Below are 22,617 nucleotides of genomic sequence, written 5' to 3' on the forward strand. Positions count from 1 at the left end.
TTTAATACCTATCTATTTTTATTCCTTTAAGCTTTTCTGAAAAATGGGATATTTGCCTTTATCTACTACAATGCAAGCTGGTTCAGGGCAGGGTTTTATCCTCATAGTTGACACTCAGCACCTAGAAGAGCCCCTGGCATACTGAACACACTCAGTAATTGCTGTTCAATCTCACATTTAATTGTGAAGGATTTATGGTAGTCTAATGATGAGAGATGATGATACCCACCAAGACTTCGAACTGCTAACACCCTGTCCCATCCTGTTTGTCCCACTGGCTCTCCTTCTTACTTCTTTGTGGCTCCTCCTCCTCCACCATGTTAAATGCTCTCCCACAGCAGAATCTTGAGTCTAGCTCACCTATTCTGCCCTACAGATGGGTCTGTCAAATTCCGTGCTGAATTTAAACCCCCTTCACCACTCAGTGCTTCAAATTTTAAAGTATGCGTTCAGATTTTGATCGAAACAAAAACTACTATGTTTGGAGAAGAACCAGCATGTTTACAAACTCCACTTCCTTTTCCAAGAAGGGCTGGGAAGACCTGGAGGTGGAGGGTCCTAGCTGGATGCAGTCAGCCTGGGACCCACCCTTGCTCTGTGGGTATGAGCCGCCTGACCTTCTGGGCACCTGTGGACCCCACCTTCAACCATTACTACAAGGGAGCAACGAATGCATACTGCGAAGTCTCCTAACAAAACTAGCAATCCAAGTGCTCAGTGAGTGTTCACTGTTATTTACTTTTATTCATGGTATTTTCCCCCAGCTCTCTGTGAGGTTACTCTTGGATATATTATCTGTTTGCTGCTCAAAGGGGGCTCAGGACTCACTTCTACACACCAGCCACTGCACTACGTGCTTTGCCCTCGCTAACTCATCGGGCCTGTTGGCTGACGTCTGTGTTGGGACAGTAACACTCTAGCACCTAGCATCTCCAGCGTGGCTGCACTTTTTCCAAGAAGGATTCTGACCCTTCTCAGTGGGCCTCCTACATGCTATGTGGAGCGCTCCAGCTCACCTGTAGGGAGCCGGGCAGCCTGCCTGTCAAGACAAGAGCAAGCTCTGGCGTCAGGTGGACTCCAGTTCAAGCCCTGGCTCTACCAATTACTGGTTTGCAGACCTTGGATACATTATTTAATATCACTAAGCCTCAATTTCCTCTTCTGTAAATGGAGAAAATCACAGAGCTCTTAAATGTTAGTTAATAATAATAATATGTTACTGTGCGAATGATACCTGCCCATTCTGTTCCACAGCCCAGGGCCAAACTGTCCATCAGCAGACTGGCCTGCTCTGGAAGATCAAGAGAAAGCAGCTCCTGTACTTCCTGCCTGGTCCAAAGGAGATGAGGAGGCAGGGGAAAGACTGCAGGTTGGGGCCGGGTAGGCATATTCCTGTGGCTTCTGGAAATCATAGCCACAAAAGGCAGGAGAGCTGCTCATGATGCTAATGCAGGTCTTTCACTCTCCTATATGTATGCAGAGCTTCTGTCCAAATATCAGCCCTCTGATATCAAATACGAACTACTTTTTCATGAGAAATACATTCCTCCAAAACAATGATTCTCTCAGCTTGGTGGTGCATTCCTATAATCCCAGCATTCGGGAGGCTGAGGCAGGAGGATTGCTTTCGAGTTCAAGGCCAGGCTGGGCTACACAGTAAGTTCAAAGCCAGCCTGAACTACATAGAGAGACCCTGTATCAAAGGGAAAAAGAAGCCCTCTAGGTGACTGAGGATTGGTGATCCCTAGGTTGGAAAACCACTTCTCTAAACAGCCCTAGGCACAAATACACCCAAAGACAGATTCCCAGGTAAATCCACTTAGGCCTTCTCACCTATACACCAGGCTAACAAAGCACACCCCTGCCCCCCAAGGCACACAAAGTCCAAAGAACAAGGAGGTAAGTGAAGGAGCCTGGCTTGCAGGTAGGTAGTAAGTGGGTGGAAGCAGAGAGAAAACACACCATCAAGGATGCATGATGGGGGAGGAAGCCATATATGCTGATGGCTGAAACTCACAGGACAGCTGTCATATGTACCAGGTCGGCTGTGAAGCTTCACTCATGGGAGGAACAGGCTGATGACTGAGCTACCTGAACAGAAACAGGAACCAGCCAGGGTGCTTCCAGAAGCACCCAGTGTAGAAGACAGAGGGTGAGGAAGGTTAGAAAAGGGACAGAGCATGAGGTGAAGCAATCACCAGCCATCACTTGTACAAACAGGAAGCATTTCAAGTTGTCTTTGTTGTTTGAAGCAAGGTGTCCCCTTATCAGCACTGCCTTTAGGCAGGGCACAAGTGCATAGGCCACATCCTCCCCAAGAGGTGAGGCAGCCCCAGGGTCAGGGTTGAACATCTGCTCTCTCCAAGACACCAGGGCTGCCAGATTCCTCTCCAAAATGCCAGGGCCTGTGGATGCACACAGCAGCCTGACAGGTACTGGAAAAGAAATCCTGGTCGAGAGGAGGTGGGTGTGATGATAGCTTGGACAGGAAAACCAGGAGAGATAGAGGGTTGGAGGCAGGTTGGGAGCTTTGTCTAAGAACCCCCAAACATCAAGGCAAGCCCACCTCTAGTTTGTGCTTTCATTAGTGTGAAATCTGTATTCAGATGCTCTCAAGGGTTGTGCAGCAGGACAGAAATTCTTCCAAGTCAGGATGGAGCAGCACTGGATGAAAACGTACCCATGCATCCCACCTCAGGAAGGATGTCACAGCTGAGGGCAGTGGCGAGGCTCAAGTTGTGCTCAGGTCAAAAGGAACGAAGGACTCTAAACTGGACGTTAGGATATCTGTATTTCTTTCAAAGCCTGCTTAATGTCTTAAAAGTGGTCTAAGGTTTCATGAAACTCATCATCATTGTACTAATTGCTCTCCTGTCATTTTCTGTTGTTGTTAATGAGTAGCTTGTGGTGACAAGCTAAGAACTTCCTCAGGATAGCATCAGGAAATGCTTCCCACCAGGAAAAGGGAACAGAAAATGAAATGCTGGCACTGAAGCCACTGTGGTCAGGTTCTCTTTGGGAAAGGGGTAACTACACTCTCCAGGATGGGCTTTGTAGACCCATGCTCAGAGACGCCCCCTCACAGTCTGAAGACAAAGGGCAGTGGCTGATGGCCTCCTAGGAGCCATGACCCTGGAACCCCACCTGGTAGTGCAGCCCAGCAAAGCGCCACTCAGTGTTCCAGGGCTTCTGTGCACAGCATGTGGTGCAGGAAGAGCTTGACTCTATCCACTGACTCTGGACAGCCTTGTCATTGCTCTGGACCTTGGTGTCTCATGTGTTGCCGGGCAAATACTAATGTGTGAAGACCCTACCAGGTTATACTAGGACCCAAGAAGAGCCTACAAAAGAAGAGCTTTTTTCGGGCTGGGGATTTAGCTCAGTGGTTCCGCAGCCTGCCTTGCAAGTGCAAGGACCCGAGTTCGATCCCAGGTACCAAAAAAAAAAAAAGAGCTTTTTAATTCTCAAAATAGAGCAAATATCCCAGTATTGCTGATACCAGGAACTCTTCCTGATCCTAGATTCTGCACAAGGTGGGGAAGGAAAGCAAAAAGGAACAAATATTTATTGAACCTCTGGGCCAGGCACATGGGCAAGTGCTCCTGCGTGACCAGGCCAGTGGTCCCACCACTACAGTGCTTGTATCTCTGACAACAGATCCTGGCCTCCCAGAAGGGCTCATCCCCAGCAGCCTCCTTCCTACTATTCTATCCAGGCCAGTAAAAATCACCTTGTTCAAGTATCATTTTGATTATATCAGTCCCCTTCTCCACACCACAAAATGTCTCTTGAATTAGAACCCCTTTTAAACCTTTCAACAACTGATCCCAAACACTTAGTATTCTCATCTGCTGGTCTATTTTGTGCTTACCACTCCAGCCAGAGCAAAAATTACTTTGCAAATGAATTCTATTATACAGTCTGCTTATTCACCTTGTTAAGCCAGCACAAGAGCTTTTACTGTTTCTGTTGTCTCTTTATGGAGGACTGCCTCATTTATTGGACTTCCTTGGAAATAAGCTGATCCATGAAGTTGATCTACATAAATTAATTTCCCCCTACCAGAAACTTAACCCTTTAGGTGACTCCTTTTTGGAGTAAGCCATGGTATAATCAAATGAAAGAGTTTCTTTATTTTAATCATTTTCATTTTTGTAATACATTAGTGAGCCTCCCAGTCTCAGCAGAACATAATGAACATCGATTAATCTTTTCCTGATGGTGCAGGTCATACTTAATGACGAACAGTAATCTCACCGAAGATATAAGTGGTCCAGGGGCTAAAGCCGAATGCACATGTACGTACACACACACATGCACTCACTCCCACTCTTGCTCCTTGACACAAGATCCCCTGAAATTCACTTTCCACCTGAAGTCCTGGCTAGCAGAGTGGTTCTGGTGAGTGGGTGTAGTTACACAGAATTTGGGAGAGTGTAATTTGCTGTCTTTGTACAATTTTAAGAATTTACATTCTGCTTTTTATCAGAACCTTATAAACTCTTTATTGGAGAAAAGAATAAGTGAGGGGGGGAAAAAAAGAACACAATTTCACAACAAGACACAAGCCTGAGTTTTATAGCTCTCCTTATCAAGCGACTTTTGACAGGATCACAGGCACAAACACCATTAAAATGTTTTTTTAAGGCTCTGGATCTAGAAGTTCTATATACAAATGGCTTTTTTTTAGGGGGGGTACTGAGGATTGAACTCAGGACCTTGCACTTGGGAGGCAAGTGCCAGAACCACTGAGCTAAATCCCCGGCCCTAGAAGTTCTATATAGGACTGGCATGATGGATCACTTTTATTATGATAAGTCTTTAGAAAACCCACTGAATGTTTGAGTAACAACTAACAGGTTTAATCAGTAAGGAAATATTGGTTTGGAAGAAAATGGTAAATGTCTACAAACAAATTCTTTTCCCCAGGATGCAATCTGCAACTGTGTGGATCAGAAATGCTTTTCTATCAGGTATTATGGAAGGTTTCAGAGCAATCTTCAATCTTTCACTGTTGATGGACAAAACCATCTTGGGGGGAGGAGAAATGCCCTTGTCCACTCATATATTACACTGCATTCTTTTTGTGACCCAAGTTTTAAAAAGTAAAGGACTGGAACATGCATAAGAGTCAATCAATCTTAATTCTGTTTAAACATGGCATTTAATTAATCAAAATCTGCTAGGGCAAAAGTAGTCAGCAAGAATTGTTAAAACAGAACACTACCAAAATCACTACAAATCTATTCAGTGCTGTTTTCAGAAATAAGTGACTATAACCCACAGAATTATTTTTGCAGTTTTAAAGATTTGTTTTTTAGGCAACAATTTTCCTCCTTGTTTTCTAATGGCAGAGTCATTCATCAAAAAATGTACTAGTTGCAATGAGATTTTCCATTCTGTCTTTACTGTTCCCACCAGCTATAGACCAAAGGGAAGGAGGACCACCCTCTGAAAGCCTGTCTTATAGCCACTCTGCAAATATCTAGCTCACCGACTTAGGGACCTGGTGAAACAGGTACGGCGTTTGCTGACTCATAATCCATAGAGAATTTGACAAACTCCTTTCTCAACCTGGATGAACTAATATTACATTGAATCATCAAGATTCTTCTGTGTACTCTCTTCTTCATCCAAGTACAGTTTTTCTTATATTTATGTACTCTCCATTCTGTTTGTCAGACATGCAGAAGATAAGAAAGATTCTAAAGAGTTGAACTACAGGCATGAAATTCAATGTATTCAACAGAGTCAAGGAGAAGGTGGTGGTTTGGTTGGGCTGAGGATATCAGAGTACAAGAGAAATCAAGACTTGGGGCTGAGGTGAGTGCAAGCTAACTGAGTCACCAATCTACAGGTGCTATTTAGTAAATTATTACTTAGATCTATTAAGGGAACAGATAAGTCAACAAATAATTATGAAGTGCCTACTAGGTTTAAGGAACTGCATAGCTATTATGGGGGATGCAAAGATGAATCAGACAGGGCTCTTGCACCCCAGGAACTCCCAAGGATGCAAAAACCCTGAAGTCATTTTTTTTGTATGTGCCATACTAATGAGAACATATTAAAGAACTATATTCAGATCTGATCACCACCATTGTTTTTCTTGAGTGGGGAGAATCCAGAGCCAGTTCAGAGGAGAGGGGATGCTTTCAGGGACACAAAAAGGGGGTTCTGAAAGGAAAAGCCAAAGAAACCCAGTTATTATCTCTAAATATAATGAAAGGTTTTACAGAAGGGAACTGAGTAAAAGAAAACAAGTTAGAATGACAGCAGACAAGATTTCAGCCAGGCCTGGCTGGCTGAAATTCTTGAAAATCAAGTTAACAGAATACTGGATTTGGGAGTCCCTTGTACCTTTTCCTGAAAAATGCTTTAATGAACTGATGGTTTTCGAATCAAGGACATTCACCTTCCTGAAGGCAGGGGGTGACCACCATTGGAGTCTCCTCCTTCTCTGGGACCCTATATTCCTAAGAATAGAGCCAGGCTTTCCTCTTTTCGTACTTCCCAGAATGACGTGCTCCTGGGAAGTAGCACTGAATGCTGCTAGATGACCACTTGATCTATGTCCCCACTGGTAAGTATGACTGTATAGCTACCCAGAATACAAGAGCTCAGCATGGCAGCAAAGCCAAAAATCAATTCTCTAACAGCCACACATGGATCCAAGAGGCCTTTCACAACAAGTCCATAACTAAATGAGGAAAACAGAAAATGCCCTGGCAGCATGTGCAAATGAGAAATGTATTTGCATGACAAAGATGTAAAGTTTAAGTAATGAAAGAGGAAGACAGAGTCCTCTGAAATTAAGAGACGGTAATATCAAAGAAATTCTAAGGAAACCTGTGAGTACTTTTCACACTCAGAAATACTTTTAGTTTGTAGTCTAAATAAAGAAAATATTTCAAGAGAAAATAGGGAAGTAGGGCCTTCCTTTACACCTTAAAAAACATAAGCACTTAAGAACTGCCATTAAAACAACAACAACAAAAGAACAAGAAGAAAAAAGTTTCCTCTGGGCTCAGACCCAGTGAGTCTAAGTTTAAAGACCTTGACTTTCACCTCCCTTACCCCTGAACTCCCTGAGGACAGGGGCCAAGTCTCTGTCCTTTCTCCAAACACAGAATCTGCCACAGGGCCCAGCACATAACAGATCCTATGTAAATGTTTGCCGAAGGAACACATAAAGATGTGCCCTGGTCTGCAGAGTGGGGGAGCAGTGAGTTTTTGTGAATAGAGGGTTTGGAAAGTGCCCAGCACAATGCACAGTCTAAGTCTTAAGAGCATCAACCCAAATATCTGTTTCTTTTAGAAGAAAAATAAAGATCTTCCTGTGCTTCTCCAGGTTTTCAATTTCCTGGGTTTTTTCCTCCAACTGGATATTGCCATATGAAATGGAACTTACAAGTTGGGATCTTTCAAGTTCACACTTAAGTCTGCTGGCATTATTCTGAACCCTGTCTTTAATAGCAACCCCAAGTGCTTGAATCATCATCACAGGCTACCAGAAAGCACTGGCAAATTACAAGTTCAGAGAACAATAAAAAATGCTCACATAGGGCTGGGGATTTAGCTCAGTGGTACCGCCACCTGCTGCAAGGTCCCGAGTTCGATCCCTGGTACCAAAAAAAAAAAATGCTCACATAGCCTAACCTCTTGATCATTAATACTTTGTTCCATGCAAACCTCAAAGGTGGTTCCCCAAGAGTGGTCTCTATGGAAAGAAGGAAGAGAGAAATGAAGGAACATAAAATATGAAGAATATGAGCAGCTGTAACTTGCATAAAGCACCCCATTTTCCTTGGTAGGAAACTATGTTTAATACATGGTGAGGCAGATTCTGGCTGGAGGCAGGGTGCTAAGCCTCCCCTCTGAGGAGGCACTGGGGGTTCCTGGCCTGTAGCCTTGTTTCAGAATGGACCCTGGCTAATGGCAAAGCTTACCTTTCATACTTGAGGATACTTTCTCAGAGACACAGCTGCAGCCCCTGAAACTTTGTTCTAGCATTTATTTGCACATGTTTAAAGTAGCTAGAAAGTGCCACTACAGAAAAGAAGCTCTCTACCTGAAACCAGCAGAAGCTCAATGGGGATAAAGACTCTGGAAAGGTCACAGAAGGGTAAAAAAAAGGTCCTTTCTTCTATGGCTATAGGGGGTTTATTGTTGCTGGTGCCCAAACTGGAAAAGGAATAGCAGGAGATTAATAATTGAAATGTTGCTATTATTGGTTTTCTAAACTATATGTGGGTTATTCTTTCCCTGGGGTCGTCATGCCTGTAAGCAGCTCAGAAGATAGAGGGATTTAACACATTACCGAGAAAATGCCTGCTACAGCTGGGACTTTACTAAATATACTAGTTTCTAATGGAGTCCTCACACAATCCAATAAAGTTGGAAAGTTAAAAAAAAAAAGCTCTGAAAAGTTAAATAGGATGCCCAAAGTCATGTGGCTAGACTCAGATTCGAGTTTCTCTGATTCAAGTGCCATACCACATTGTCCAGAGTCACAGGTAAAATTAATGAGCTTTGATTCACTACTCAAATGTGACAAGCAGGAAGACAATATTTATACTTACTCATTTTAAAAATATAAAACATAAACACAGGAAAAGATATTTTGGGACGTGTGTCATCAATTCTTTTAAGGGAAGATGGTTTAGAATCTCATTTCTTAGTAGAAAGGTGTCTTCAGGTCTGTCTGACAATGGATTTTAGCGTGAGAGTTTCTAGATGCCTGACTATGAAGTACTCCTTGATATAAGCCAACACTAGTCAACATATTGCATCTCAGGTACAGTGAGACACAATTCATTTGGAATTTAGGTCTCTCTAATTCAAACCCACAGCAATCCAGATCTTTGTGGTTGGCTTTTGCACTATACACTAAAAAAGCTCTGCTAAGCAAGTTGATGGAATAAATACAATCACAAGGCAAAAGTTCAAGCTTCCAAAGAAAATAAACCTTTTTAAAAGAAGTTTAACTTGATCAGTACCAAGCCCCTGAAAACTAATGTGCTATTTATAAACCTAACCTTGTTAAAGCAAACGCTGGAAGTGATTATACTTTCCTACCTGTCAGATCATATTATCAAATATACCTCGTTTCAAAAACAGCATTCTTATCTAAGTCTTTGGCAGTTCTGAATGTTCCTCTAATGTAGGCAGGCCTTCACTCAGTACTCCAACTCCACTGAAGCAGTTCCAGCCAAAGGCCTCATGTGTCATTATACTTCTCCTTAGAAGAATCACATTCAATTTTTAGGAGCTTAAAACTCATAAGAAATCCCTTTTCCAGGAGAACTCCACAGGAAAAGCCCTGCATATTTAAGAGACACAGAGGGAGTCCACATGCCCTGATAAGGGTATGGTTAAAACCAGGTTGTCACCAAGGAGGGAGAAAGGAGGCCTGAGGAATCTCAGAAGCAGCCCCCACAGTGCATGTACATGGGTCCCAGCATGATCCCTGGCTGTGGAGACTGTGCCTGTTTTAGAGGATGCCCAACAGTCTCTCAGAAAGATCAGGCTGAGCTTTTGGCTGAGGGACACTGAGCTGGTTAAGGAGAGGGAAAGTGCCTGCTTTGGCAGCACATATACTAAAACTGAGGAGAGGTGGGAGGAAGAGTAGGAAAAGAATTATAAAGACGTATAGAGAAACTCTTATAGAATAAAAGGCTACCAAACATGGAGCAACTGAGAAAGCACACACAAAATTGAGGAAAACCAGGGTTGAGAAGGGTGACTGGATGGGTCACCTGTGACACGGAAGGCAGGCTGACAAGGAAAACCTGTGAGCTGAGACCTTTGAGATCATGATTATTCTTAAACCATAACACCTTACACACCTACAGTTCTTATCTGGTGTGATGCACTGAAAGAGCTATGTAATAAAAATGGGAGTGCTGGGTCTCAGGAACAAGGGATGGCCGACACTCCACATGGATTTAGAACGAATGAACATGTGAGCAGCGCAGTTCTCAAGGTGGCTTTGCACAAAGTTGACAAAATACATCCCTACCCACAGACCCAGTCCACTGTAACAGGGAGAGAAAGCAGCAGTCAATAGTCCTGAATTCAATGCCAAGTTCCTTCTCTAATGCTCACCCGGAGTGTCCAGCAGAGGGAGTCTCAAGGAGGTACATACTTAATAAAGAGAAAACTGTTTCATTTTAACACTCTAGACAGTGGGAGCTTTGACTGCAGCCCCCTCCCCTAGACAGATGAACAATGCACGCCCGACGTGGGCTCTCCTGCATGTTCCCATATCCACTGGCATGTTCTCTTCTGCGTGGTGGACTGATCAGAAATTTTGTTTTGCTTTGTCGAATGGTTAAATGGACCTTGTGTTCTTCAGAATCAAAGAGGAAAGCCCCTGGAATAACATCTCTCTGTTGCCTTCTAAACAGCCCCTTTGTTTCTAAGAGAGTCTGAAAAAAAAAATATTTACAGTCGATAGGTTATTTACAGCCTCGATATCCAAGGCCTGACTGGTAACTCTATTCCACCTAGAAACCTAATTCATTTGGAGCCCTGGAACTAATAACAGATTTTCTTTTCAGATAAGTTTTTTTTTTAAAAATCAGCCTCTCCTAACAGAGATAAAACTATTAATGTGATCCCTGTCTCACTTGCCACAACTATTCTCCGGATTTATAGGATTACAATCTCTTCTTGTCCCTCCTCTAGGTTCCATGCAAATCCTTTCCCCTCTCATTTGGGATTTAATCCACAGAATATCTGAACAAAACCGAAAGAAAGCCAGATGGACCGTCACTGAAAGTATGGAAAGGCTGCAATTTCAATGATTTTATGACAGGAACATTTTCAGGATAAAACGAGTGGAAAAATCAGGCATACTTTCGTTGAAAATCCCTCGTACTACAAGTACAAAAAAAAAAATCGAACTGTAAAAACTTAGTTGATTCGGGTTTGATTTCTGAAGGAAGCTCCACGAAACTGACTGAAGAGAAACGGAAGAGTGTGCAAGGCAAATATAGTGCTTTTGCCTTACCTTCTTTTCTTTCTTCCCGAAGACAGTCAAATCGGAAAAAAAATCAGCCAGGTGAAGAAGGTGCACAAAACCGATCTACCCAGACTCATCCAGAAAAAACGTCTCTGCCACCCCTGACTTGAAAGCCCAAACTACCTTCTTCAGACGCTAATGCGGGGAGATTTTAGCCTATTTCATTGTTCTGCCTGGGTCTGAAATGGACTTTTCATCTCTAGCCCCTCTCTCTCCGCCTGGCCCCATACAATCTGATTCCACAGCCACCCCCCCCCCATCGGAGGCTCGAGAAGAATAAAGAAGCGTGGGGTGGGAGTGGAGAGCAACGGAAAGGGGAGCGGCGAGGAGGGCAGAGAAGTAGAAAGGAGATGTGACCCTAAAGGTAATGGGGGAGGCTAAAAGCATCACCTTCACTGGTCACACAGAACGAAAGCCAGGCGCGGGTCTGTCTTCCCGGTCCCCTCCCGCTCCTTCCTGCGGCCGCGGGCACCCGGCACACCCCCTCACCCCGCCTCGCCCACCCGGAATGCCAGCCCCGAGCCGGGGCCGGGCCGCCCGGAGGGTCGCGGCCCCCACCCAGGCACGAACAAAGCTGGGGTCGGCCGCCCCTTACCTTCGCACATGCGGGCCGTCGGGGCTGGGGTGTCCGCGGCTCATGGCAACGGGCGCGGGAACGCGGCGCGCGGGCTCGGCCCCCCCCGCCTCAGGCGGCTTCTGCCATCTTGAGCCTGCGTCTCCGCTCGCGGCGCCGCCGAGGCCGCCCGCGCCCGCATCACCGCTGCGCTCGGCCGGCGCCGGGGGAGGGGGCCAGGCGCGCCGCCGTGGCCGTCGCCGTCGCCGTCGCCGTGGCCGCCGCGGACCGGGCCCTGCCTGCGAGCGCCGGGCCGAGGGCCGGGTCCGCGGAGGGCGGGAGCCGGGGCGGGCAGCGCGCGGCCAGGGCCCGGCCGGAGCTCAGCTTAGCATGGCTGTGTGTGGGGGCTCCGCAAAAGTTGCTCGGGAGGAGAAGGAGGAGGAGGAGGAGGAGGAGGGGAGGGAGGAGGGAGGAGGGAGGAGGCCGCGGGAGGGGGAGGGGTCGGGGAGCGCGGCGGCGGCGGCGGCGGCGGCGGCGGCGGAGGGGCGGGCGCGGGTGGCGCGGGGCGCGCGGAGAGCCGAGCCGGGAGAGACCAGGAGCCCGTGCGCAATCGAGCGCCGATGGCACGGATGCGAGGCGGGCAGGGCCGAGCGCGGGGCACGGCGGGTGCGGGCAGCGGGGTCAGGGCCGGCGCCAGCGCGCCAGGCCACGATCGTGCGTGGGCCCGGCGAGCACGGGACAGCCAGCCTGCGCAGGGAGCAAGTGGAACTTTGTGTGCGCGTGTATGTGCGTGTATGTGTGTGTGCAGGCCACGCGTAGGGTGCATGTGCGTGTGTGTGTGTGTGTGCATCTGTGTACACGTGGGGTGCGTTTGTGTGCGCGTGGGGTGCATGGGGAGGGGATCGCGCGTGTCGGGACTTGGACGGTGATGGACTACAGACATCAGCTGGCAAAGTGTCTCACCCTCCCGCGCTTCCAGAGACCGCAGGGGAATGAATGAATGGGCAAGGGAGTGGGCTTGCACCGGGCTCCCAGGAGGACCGGTGGGTGCCGGACCTTTGCAAATCAGTGCACTGTCAGAGGTGCAGAAGCTCGTCCGTGGAGCTTGGATTCCACTCCATCCTGCTCTCGGTCTCCTTCTTGCTTCTACTGTCTGGAGGGCCCCGCCTCCACCACCTGGGTGGGAAGTTCCCGCTGCGTGGGTCCCAGGCCTTGCTGCTCAGGCCTCTGGGATTCGAGCTCCAGCTACACCTCTCTTCTGAGTGTTTGCATAGGACACCTTCCCACCCTCCGGCTTAAGACTTGTTGGATCCTTTTAGGCAGTGTTCTTAAAATTCTGGATTGTGACAGAGGACTAGATCATACAATGAATTCGGTGAATGACAATCAGCTTTTTAAAAGAATTGAAATAGAATCCAATCGAAAACGTCAGAGTCCGTTGCCCTTAGTAAGGACAACTAGTGTTTCACAAACCTTTTGCTTCAGTTACATGTTCTAGACAAACACGGAGGACCATGATGTAAATTGGATTTCCTACTGTGGGTCATAGGTCAAAAAAGTTTAAAAGCTATTATTTTGGGGCGTATAATAATGATCATTAACACTGTACCATTTTCTTACAAACAAACCCATTATTTTCTCACTACTTATCTTTCCCAAACTTCCCATGCCCACTCCACTACCTCAGAAGGCAAGTTCTTGCACACACTTACCTGGTTTTCTGCATGACTCACCCCTCATCCCCCTTCATCTGAGGATGGTCTTTGGCTGCCATCTTCCCTATGCCTGTATTCAACGCTACAATTCCCAGTACTTCTCTCAGCCTAATGTCATTTGCATTTGCACAATCTAGACAACCATTGCACAAAGGAGCCTCAAAAATAGTTGGGGCCGGCCATACCCTTTTAGAGTTGAACAACTGAGACCCAGAGAAGTCAAGTTTATTGCCCAATGTCACACAGTATTGAGACAGGCTTTCAGGCTGCCGTTCTTTGGTTCACAGGATTCATTTGGACTCCACCTTTCTAACCACCCTACAGTCCTTAACCGGTTTCCCTAGTTTTGATCTTGGCCAGTTCATGCGCAGCATTGCCCTCTTTATAATGTGTGGTTCTCACCAGGCCATGCCCCTACCTTCTGGTCTTTACGGACTCAACTTCTACACACAGGGCTGAGTTGCCAGCTCCTTGGCTTTTAATCAAGGCGGGCAGGTCTCAACTTAGCTCTCAGCGGACAGGAGTTCAGCAAGCCACTGCCTCTCCAGCCAGACTGGTTTGTTTGTGGTCCTCTGCCAGCCTTGCCCACCTGTGCCTCTGTGCCTTTGCCCAAACTGTCAGTTTCCCACAAGAGGTACCTTCTTTGTCTTCTCTCTTTATCCAGTTTCTACTTGCACTTGTCTCATTTAATCACAGCCTGAGAATAGCACTGCAGTAGGACACACCTAGGTTCAAATCCCAGCTCTTCCCTTAAACAATTCTGCTGAGTGTGAACTTGGCCCAATTGCTAACTTCAATTTCTGAGCCTCAATTTTTGTATCTTGATTGTAGTGAGCATAGTAATAATAATAGTACTCTCTTTTTGCACCTAATAGCCTCTACAGTATAGGTGTGCAATGGCTTATTGTTTCTCTGCTTTTTCCAGTGCTGGCCAATAGGACATCTTGCAGTGACATCATCCACATCCACTGTGGCTCTTTGGGGACATTTAATGCAGCTAGTGTGACTGAGGATCCCCCCCCCCACAGTGGCCACTGGCTATCATATTGGGCAGTGTGTAGAGTTCTCTCCTGTAAGTCACTGAAGGCAGAAAACACAGACATTGTGCTTGGCATTGTTTTTCCAGCAACCATATACAGTCCAACACATGGTAGATATGACACAAATATTTGTTGTTGTTGTTTTTTTTTGGTACCAGGGATCAAACTCGGGACCTTGCGCTTGCGAGGCAGGCGGCGGAACCATTGAGCTAAATCCCCAGCACAAATATTTGTTAAATGAGTGATAGCTGCAATTTATTGCATGTTCACTTGTGAGTTCACTAGGAACTTGATAAAAGCTCTACAATGTAGTCCTCACCACAGCTCCTGAGGTCAGATGGGGGGGGTGGGTTCCGAGAGTGCTGACATACAGTGTGTGGGGTTCAATAAAAGGCAGTCACTGTTCTGAATACCACCCCTGGGACCAGCCCCAATGATTTTTATCCCTTCTTCCCCTGGGCTTACCAAGCATTTCCTGCCTGTAACATACACCGTTGTCCCATGCCATGCCTCACCCTAGCTGGCTAACGCTCCTCATCAGGGTAGGTATCCTGTCCCTTCAACTAGCCTGGCAGCCCCTTCGGGCAAGGTCCCTGGCATGCTGGCTTGGATGTCCCTCAACTCAGCACTGATGAGTAGTTAGTAATAGCCTCTAACTCTGTCACAGCTGCTGTCTAGCTCTGAATAATTCTACACAAAAGGTCCATTAACATGATGATCACTTGTGTCAACTGGAAACATGTTGAGGATGATCTCCTTCCCAGGGGAAGGGAACTAGCTTGAGCAAGGAGACAGAGACCTTTGAAAGGGGAACAAGATGAAGCCATACAGATGAGAGGCCCAGCTCCTCTTCAGACCTCCAGGACTAAAGCTGTTCCCATGAAATGCAAAACTTCTCTAGGAAGCCAGCTCCCTTGGTATCATATAGATGGAAAATAAGGAAAAGAGCTTGAATTTTTCTTTCATGAATGGGCAGACTGAGGATAGTGAAACATGTCCTTTCCCTGTGGTGACTGCAAGACACAGACCTCACAGCAAAATACCACTGGGGGACAACATGAGGGCAGGAAGGGAGCTGACCAGAGACAGAGTCTGGAGGAACACCAGTATTTCAAGGAGGGAAAGAGGAAAAAGAACTCCGCACGGAGAAGAGGTCAGACAAACAACAGTACCATCAGACAGAGTGGGACCTCAACCTCACAGAGCAAGAACTTTGTAAAGGGAACAGTAATCCTAGTGTTGCCTGCCCCTAAGAGGTCCCTTGAGATGAAAATGGAAAGGGATCCACTGGATTTGGCAACAAGAGTTACATCCCTAGCTTGGGTGAGACTAATGCTGGGGCGTGGAGTTTGTCATAAATTCCACTGAAAGCAGGAGCAGTGTTTGGATAGGTGGAGGTAGGAGTGGAATGGAGAGGTTCAGCCAGGCACCAGAAGAGGGCACTAGAGAGCATTCCAATAGAATAATATGGCCAAGGTCATGGCTGAGACAAGACGATGGGCGCAGGAGCTGGCCCATTTGGCTAGAGATAGGATGGTCTACATCATTCTTTTATTTAATGAACACATCAATACTTAGTGTTCTAAGAAGTCTAAAAATATTAATATTAATATTAATAAATAAGGTTTTTTTCAGCCCATAGAACTCTAGTTTGCTCAAATACCATTTAACTTCAGGGCATTTTTAGAAACAAGAATGGGGCCGGGGATTTAGCTCAGTGGTTCCAGCGCCTGCCTCACAAGCGCAAGGTCCCGAGTTCGATCCCCGGTACCAAAAAAAAAAAAAAAAAAAAAATGAAACAAGAATGAAGGAAGGCAAGAAAACCAAAAGGGAGTTAGTAATCATCTATGCCAGTCACTTCTTCTTAATTTGCCTTTCTATGAAAGGGTGCAAACCATAGCTCACACATTAAGTAAGCAAAGGTCTTTTCTGTATTTATGCAATATTTCAGGATAGGACTCTTCCTCTCTTGGGGGTGTATATTTAGGAGTGTGTGTCTTGTTAGTACCCTCAGGGTGCACACAGCCTGTTGTTGTGCAGGCTGGGTCTTATTCTGACTTGGTGTATTTGTGTTGTTCTCATTTTCTTGACAGGTCCTGGTTTCTGTGTCTGAGTCTGTAGTCTGCCCCTTGAAGGAAGATGTGCCCAGAGGAGATAGTTAACTGACTTGCATTCTATCTTTCACAATCACACCTCTCTCTTGATCTCTTGCTGTCTCTGTGTTTCTCTGCCTTTCTGATAGTCGGCCTATCTCATTTTCTTTTTTCTCTTTCCATCTTTCCTGTATATTCTTTATTTTGTCTTCCTCTCCTTTTTTCTCTAAAGGTTTTGTGTTTGTTTATTTGTTTTTCTGTACTGGGGATCAAACTCAAGACCTTGTGCTTTCGAGGCAGGCCTGGCACCACCGAGCTAAATCCCTGGCCCAAGGTTTTGTATCTTAACAAATCATAATACACACCCATTTTTGGTTTTGTTTATTTATTTTTTATTTTTTTATTTTTTTGGTATGAGAGATCTAACTCGGGACCTTGCACTTTCAAGGCAGGCAGCAGAACCACTGAGCTAAATCCCCAGCCTGTGTTTTTGTTATTCTTAAGAAATTATTTTGTATTTCTATTTTGAACCTTTGATCAGTTCCAATGACACACTTTATAACAGAGTGGCATTTAATAATGGTGAGACTCCTAAAGCAAATGCCTGTGACCGGACAGGGCACTCAGAGGGAGTGTGAAAGAGGAGAAATGCCTTCAAATGAGGCACGATAGGAGTGGGCTTTAAGGGCAAAAGGTAGAATGAGACATGGCAGGGTGATGGGAATCTAACTGCAGAACAAATCCAGGGAGTGCAGCGACATCACTCATTTTCTACTTCTGCTCCTTGAAAAACAATCAGACACCGGGCAGGGGTACAGGTTAGGCAAGCAATGCCCTAATAGCTCTCAGCAGGAAGGAGTTATGGCATAAAGCAACCAGCCTATATGAATGAAAAAGAAGCCTTACTGTATTTTTTTTTTTGGTAGCGGGGATCGAACTTGGGACCTTGCTCTTGCACGGCCGGAGCCAGAACCACTGAACTAAATCACCGGCCCAAGAAGCCTTACTGTAGGTGCACAGGAGGCAGGGGTTTGGGTTGGAGGTTGGCAGATTAGGATTGATTTGCAAGTGACAGTCAGTTCAGAAAAATCAACCCAGCCCTGCAAGGAATTTCTCGGATGATGGGAAAATGGGGAGCAGCTAGGTTTGTCTGACCAGCAGACCAGGCTGATCTTGGACAAACTGGGAAGAAATGGTGCCCAGAGAAATTGAGGGTGGAGGTGGGGAGGAGAGGAGGCTAAGTGCTGTTGAACCAAGTTGAACCCAGTGCAGTGATTAATCTGTGGGCCTGCGCATTGCTGTGCTGTATGAAGTTTGTCCTGTAAGGCTTCGTCCTTCGGACAGGACAGAGCTTGCCCTTGTGTGCCAACCCAGGAGGGGGGTTGACTCTCATGGCAGAGGGCTCTTGTGCTTGAGGTTGGCAGTGACCTCAGATGCCAAATCTACACCCTTTCTCAGCTCCTCCCTTTCTTGATCCCTAAGCAAACGTTAGTTAGACACTGTTTATCGCTTCCTAGGAGCTGGGAGTCCAAAAGGGAATAAGCCATAGCCCTAGCTTTCAAGGAGCACAAGTTCAAAGGAAAATCAGCAATTCAAGAGCACCACACAGGAAGGTGAGTGCTGAAATCAAAGTGTAATGTCTTAAGGCCCAGCATGGTGGCACTTCCCTATAATCCCAGCACTCGGGAGGCTGAAGCAGGAGGATCACTGAGAGTTTGAGGCCAGTCTGTACTACATAATGAGTTCAAGACCAGTCTGAACTACATAGTAAGACCCTGTCTCAAAAAAAAAAAAAAAAAAGTAACATCTAGGGAGGGGCATACACTATGGCGCACCATTACAAAATGGATGCACACAGACAGAAGGTGGCACAGCTGGACCATGGCAAGGAGTTTGCGACGAGTGAAGATGGCATGTCCATGCCCAGCACTCTGGGCTCTGGCAACAAACAGAATAGAAAGGTGTTTGTGTCCCAAGTCTGTGAGAAGTCGGAGTATTACTAAACAGGAAAAGCGAGTAAGGCAGTGGTCGAGAAGGGTGCTGGAGAGAGGCACAGGGGGAGGAACTTGTACTTTGTTCTATATGCAGCAGGTGTGGGGAGAAAATGAGTTCGATTTGGAACATGTTGAGTTTACGGTTCTTAGGAGATATTCGGATAAGGAGGCTCTGTTGCCAGGTGGGTGTCTGAGGCTGGAGCTCAGCCAGGAGTTTTTAATTGGAATAGAGATTGTTTGGAGGGATCCATATATAACAGCTGCTAATCCACAGGAGGAGGGGACAGAACATCGGGAGAGGTGACATGGTGATGTTTCCCTAAGTGTGGTCCTTGGACTGCCTGCACTGAAACCCTACAGGGGCTATCTAAAAATGTAGAATCCTCTGGCTGAACCTCAAATCCATGGACTCAAGAATCTCTGGGAGTAGTGCCTGGGAATCTGGGTTTAGACTACTTGCTTTGTGGAAATCAGCCGTACATGAAGACATTTTCAGGAAGGAAAGAGCTATAGGTGCTTAATTAAGGTGTACTGAATCAGTACTTTTCCAATAGTCTTTGAAGAGTTGTGGGAATATAAAAAATTTAAGTGATAGGATGCAAAGAAGAATTTAGTTTTAGGGATACCTGTTTGTATTTTAGCTAAAGTTCATAGATAGACAAGGTGCAGTGGCGCATGCCTATAATCACAACTACTCAGGAGGCTGAGGCAGGAGAATTGCAAAATTGAGGGAAGCCTAGGCAGCTTAGCTAGATCCTGTCTCAGAATAAAAAATAAAAAGGATTGAGGTTGTAACTCAGGGGTGGAACACTTGCTTTGCATGTGTGAGGTCCTAGGTCCAATCTCCAGTCACGCACGTGCGTGCGCGCGCACGCGCGCGCGCACACACACACACACACACATGCAGATTGATAGGCCTTTTATTTCCATTAGTTTCAAAGTTTAACTTTAAGATCAGGGTTCTTTTTTCATAGAATTCGGAAGTTTTTATTCTATGTAATGGGTGCATGAGGTTGCGTACTCCCCAGCTATTACCCCTTCTTCCTCAGTTTTGAGACTTGGATTTTATTTTGGCAGCAATGTGCCTGCCCTGGAAGCAAATTATGATTAGTCTAAATTAACTCTGGCAAACCAATCATATTTCCAGTGGCAGCCATGTGGTGGCTGGTTCTAGCCAATGAGATATAAGGAAGAGTGGAGGCTTCTGAGAAAGTCCTTTCTGATAAAAGAGTATTCCACAGGAAGAGATGGTCCATGCTCCTTCCCTCTGCTGCACCATCAGCCATGTCACAGTAAGATGGGACACTTTGAGTTATTGCTGGCTTGAGGAGAGCTGGGGTCAGTGACATCTTGGAGGTGAGAAGGTGAACCAACCTTGGAACCAGTACCCTCCAGTCTTGTTACATAAGAGGAGACATCTTTTGGGGGCAGGTACTGGGGATTGAACTCGGGACCCTGTGCTTGCTAGGCAGGCACAGGAACCACTGAACTAAATCCACGGCCGAGAGACGACATCTTTATTAAGACATCTATTGCAGGGCGCTTATTACTTGCAGCTAACAGTATCTTAATTAATTTAAGGAAGAATTCAATTGTGTGATTTCCTAATAGCATTTTATCACAGTCCACATGTAGATCTTTTAAAGTATTGCTACAGCCTCAAAGTGTAGTTTTTTTCCCCCAGAAACAAAGGGTCTTTTGTCATAGAATTCTGAGGATTTTTGCTGTATGTGTGAGATGAATCTGAATTTTTAAAGAGCTTCTTTCAGAATATGGCACTATCTTCAGCTCACATTTCATTTACCCTCAGTGATGCACTTAGTCACCTTCAGGAGCTGCTGATTTGCTTATCTTCTCTCTAGGAGATTTGTGCTGCCTAGCCCATTTGAGCTAGTTTGTCTGGTTGAGTTGGATGTTTAGGTAGAAGGTGGAACAACAACAACAAAAAATCACCCACACACATGCACACACACCTCAATGTCTTTGCACTGTTTGACATTGTCTCATTGATTTCAACCTCTCTGTCTCTGTCTCTCTCTCATATGTATTGAACCCAGAGCCTTCACAATGAAGTGCATCCCCATGCCCAGACCTCTACCCCTTTAGTTTTTATTTTGAGACAGAGTCTTGCTAAGTCACTAAATTGACTGGATTGGGGTCAAATTTGCAACCCTCCTGCCTCAGCCTCTCAGAGTGCTGGGATTACAGGTATGTACTACCATACCTGGCCCTGACTTTTAAATGTTAAATCCTGTGTTAAATAATCTCTCAGAGGGGAAGGTAGTAAGCAGCCTCAAGGAGTAAAATAGTCTGGTGCATAACAAGATGGGACTAAGCCGGGAGTGGTGGTACACGCCTGTAATCACAGTGCTTGGGAGGCTGAGGCAGGAGGATCACTGTGAGTTTGAGGCCAGCCTGGGCTACATAGTGAGACCCTGTCTCAAAACAAAACAAAACCCAAGATGGCACTGCAGGATTTCTGAGTGCAAGCACTGGGCAAAGCCAGGGCAATGGCTTGGGGATGGCCTGGGAGAACATTGCTAGAAACTTAAGTGCAAGACTTTCCTTGCTCACTCTATTTAATATTGCAACCTGTCCCTCTACCTCCACCCCACCCTTGATTGAACCCCATTTTTTCTTACCAAGAATTCTGAATCATTTTTGGTCTGTGGACCTCTTCAGCTATCTGGTGATGCCTATGGACCCCTTCTCTGGATAAAGTTAGTTTTGCTTTTGTTTCAATGCTGTGCGTTAAACCTACGGCCTCTCCCATGCTAAGCAAGCACGCTACCACTGAACTACTACTTAGCCCCAGAAGAATGTTTCTAATTGCATTAAATAAAATGCATAAGGCTATACTAGAATCTATATTGAGATACAGATACAATGCTTCTTTATTGATGCATTAAACAATAAGATTTAGCCACAGGTCCAATAGCTACAAAGTACCAATGAATATAAACATGAGTACCTCAAGATATTTGCAAAAATTGTCTCTAAGATACAAAACATCTATGACTTCAATTGGTTTTAAAGTCACAGGTACTGCTATTACTTGGACTCACAGTCAGATTTGAGGGTTTAAGATTAATGAAGATGAAAATGCCCCCACATCCAAGTTTACAGATGACCTGAATTCTATTCACAAACTAACCCCTTGTCGGTCTGGGACTCCAGGGTAAGAATCCCTGCTCTTATCCATTCCACTCTTTTGCATCGTACTTGTCTTCTACTATCATGGCCCTTACCTGACAAAAACCCAGTGTGTGGGGCACAAGGGATGGCTGGGGGCCCGGCAGGAGAAAGAGAGAGAGAGAGAAAGAGGGGTCAGAGAAGTGAGCAGCAGCCTGCCAGGCCGGGGCTCCTAAACTTCAGTGAAGGACTGAGTTTTTCCCAGAGTAGTGGGGGAGTGGAGGAGCAACCAGATCAGATGTGAGTGTCTTCAAGTCCTCACTGTGGGTGAGAGGTGCACAGTGATTAGGAGGCAACAAAAGAGGGAGACCAGGGGCAAAGAGATGGCAGCAATTAGTGGAAATAACGGGCTTCAAGGGGCTGTCCAGAGTTGAAAGCTATGGGACTCAATGACTAATGGGGGGCGGGGGTGTGAGTTGAATTATGTCCCCTTTAAAAAAAGATACATTGAAGTGCTGACACCCAGTACTTACGAGTGTAAGCTGATCAGGAAATAAGATCGTTGAAGTGTTCAAGTGGAAATGTTGGTGTCCTTCCAAGAAGAGCACCATGTGGAGACAGAGGACCAGAGAGAGGCATCTACAAGCCGCGGAGGAGGAGGAGGAGGAGGAGGAGTGCCAGAGATTGCCAGCAAAGCACCAGAAGCCAGGAGAAGGCAAGGAGGAGTCCAGACAGGGTTCAGAGGAAGTGTGGCCCCACTGACACCTAGATTTGGGGCTTCCAGCCTCGAGAACTTACAATTCTGTCCAGACACCCAGTTTATGGTGCTTTGGTATGGTGATCCTAGGAAATGTGCCATGAAGAGTGTGCATCAGCAGTGTGGTGGATATTTAGGTTACTAAGAACTTACATCATTAACATCATTAGAGAGCTGAAAAATAAACACAAAATTTAAGGGAAAACCAGAAAATGTTTTCAAGGGATCAAGAAATGTCTCAGGACCAAATAATGACATTGGAATTCACCATCCTTATGCCACAGGCTTGTTGGGTGATTTGGTTGAG

General features: G+C 45.9%; 2 protein-coding genes across 6 annotated transcripts in view; one reads left to right on the plus strand and one right to left on the minus strand.

Moving 5' to 3' along the window:
- The window catches only part of Hipk2 (homeodomain interacting protein kinase 2), a 192,632-nt gene extending 180,626 nt beyond the window's left edge, over window positions 1–12,006 (minus strand). For 3 of the 4 annotated variants that reach the window (XM_013074489.3, XM_004851271.4, XM_004851270.4), the window contains exon 1: window positions 11,622–12,006. In XM_013074489.3, coding sequence (XP_012929943.1) covers window positions 11,622–11,631 — 10 coding nt within the window. In that variant the 5' untranslated portion in view covers window positions 11,632–12,006. The remainder of the gene's footprint in view (window positions 1–11,621) is intronic. The other variant, XM_004851273.4, reaches the window with a different exon arrangement.
- Window positions 9,843–22,617, plus strand: part of Tbxas1 (thromboxane A synthase 1) — a 212,159-nt gene continuing 199,384 nt past the window's right edge. The window contains exons 1-2 of one of the 2 annotated variants that reach the window (XM_087205913.1): window positions 9,843–11,390; window positions 17,945–18,040. The gene's annotated coding sequence lies outside the window, so the exon portion shown is untranslated. The remainder of the gene's footprint in view (window positions 11,391–17,944; window positions 18,041–22,617) is intronic. The other variant, XM_087205914.1, reaches the window with a different exon arrangement.

The sequence above is a fragment of the Heterocephalus glaber genome, unplaced genomic scaffold (genome assembly GCF_053883595.1).
Source record: "Heterocephalus glaber isolate CG9 unplaced genomic scaffold, H.glaber_assembly_v1.0 deba00000621, whole genome shotgun sequence".
NCBI classification, from domain to species: Eukaryota; Metazoa; Chordata; class Mammalia; order Rodentia; family Bathyergidae; genus Heterocephalus; species Heterocephalus glaber.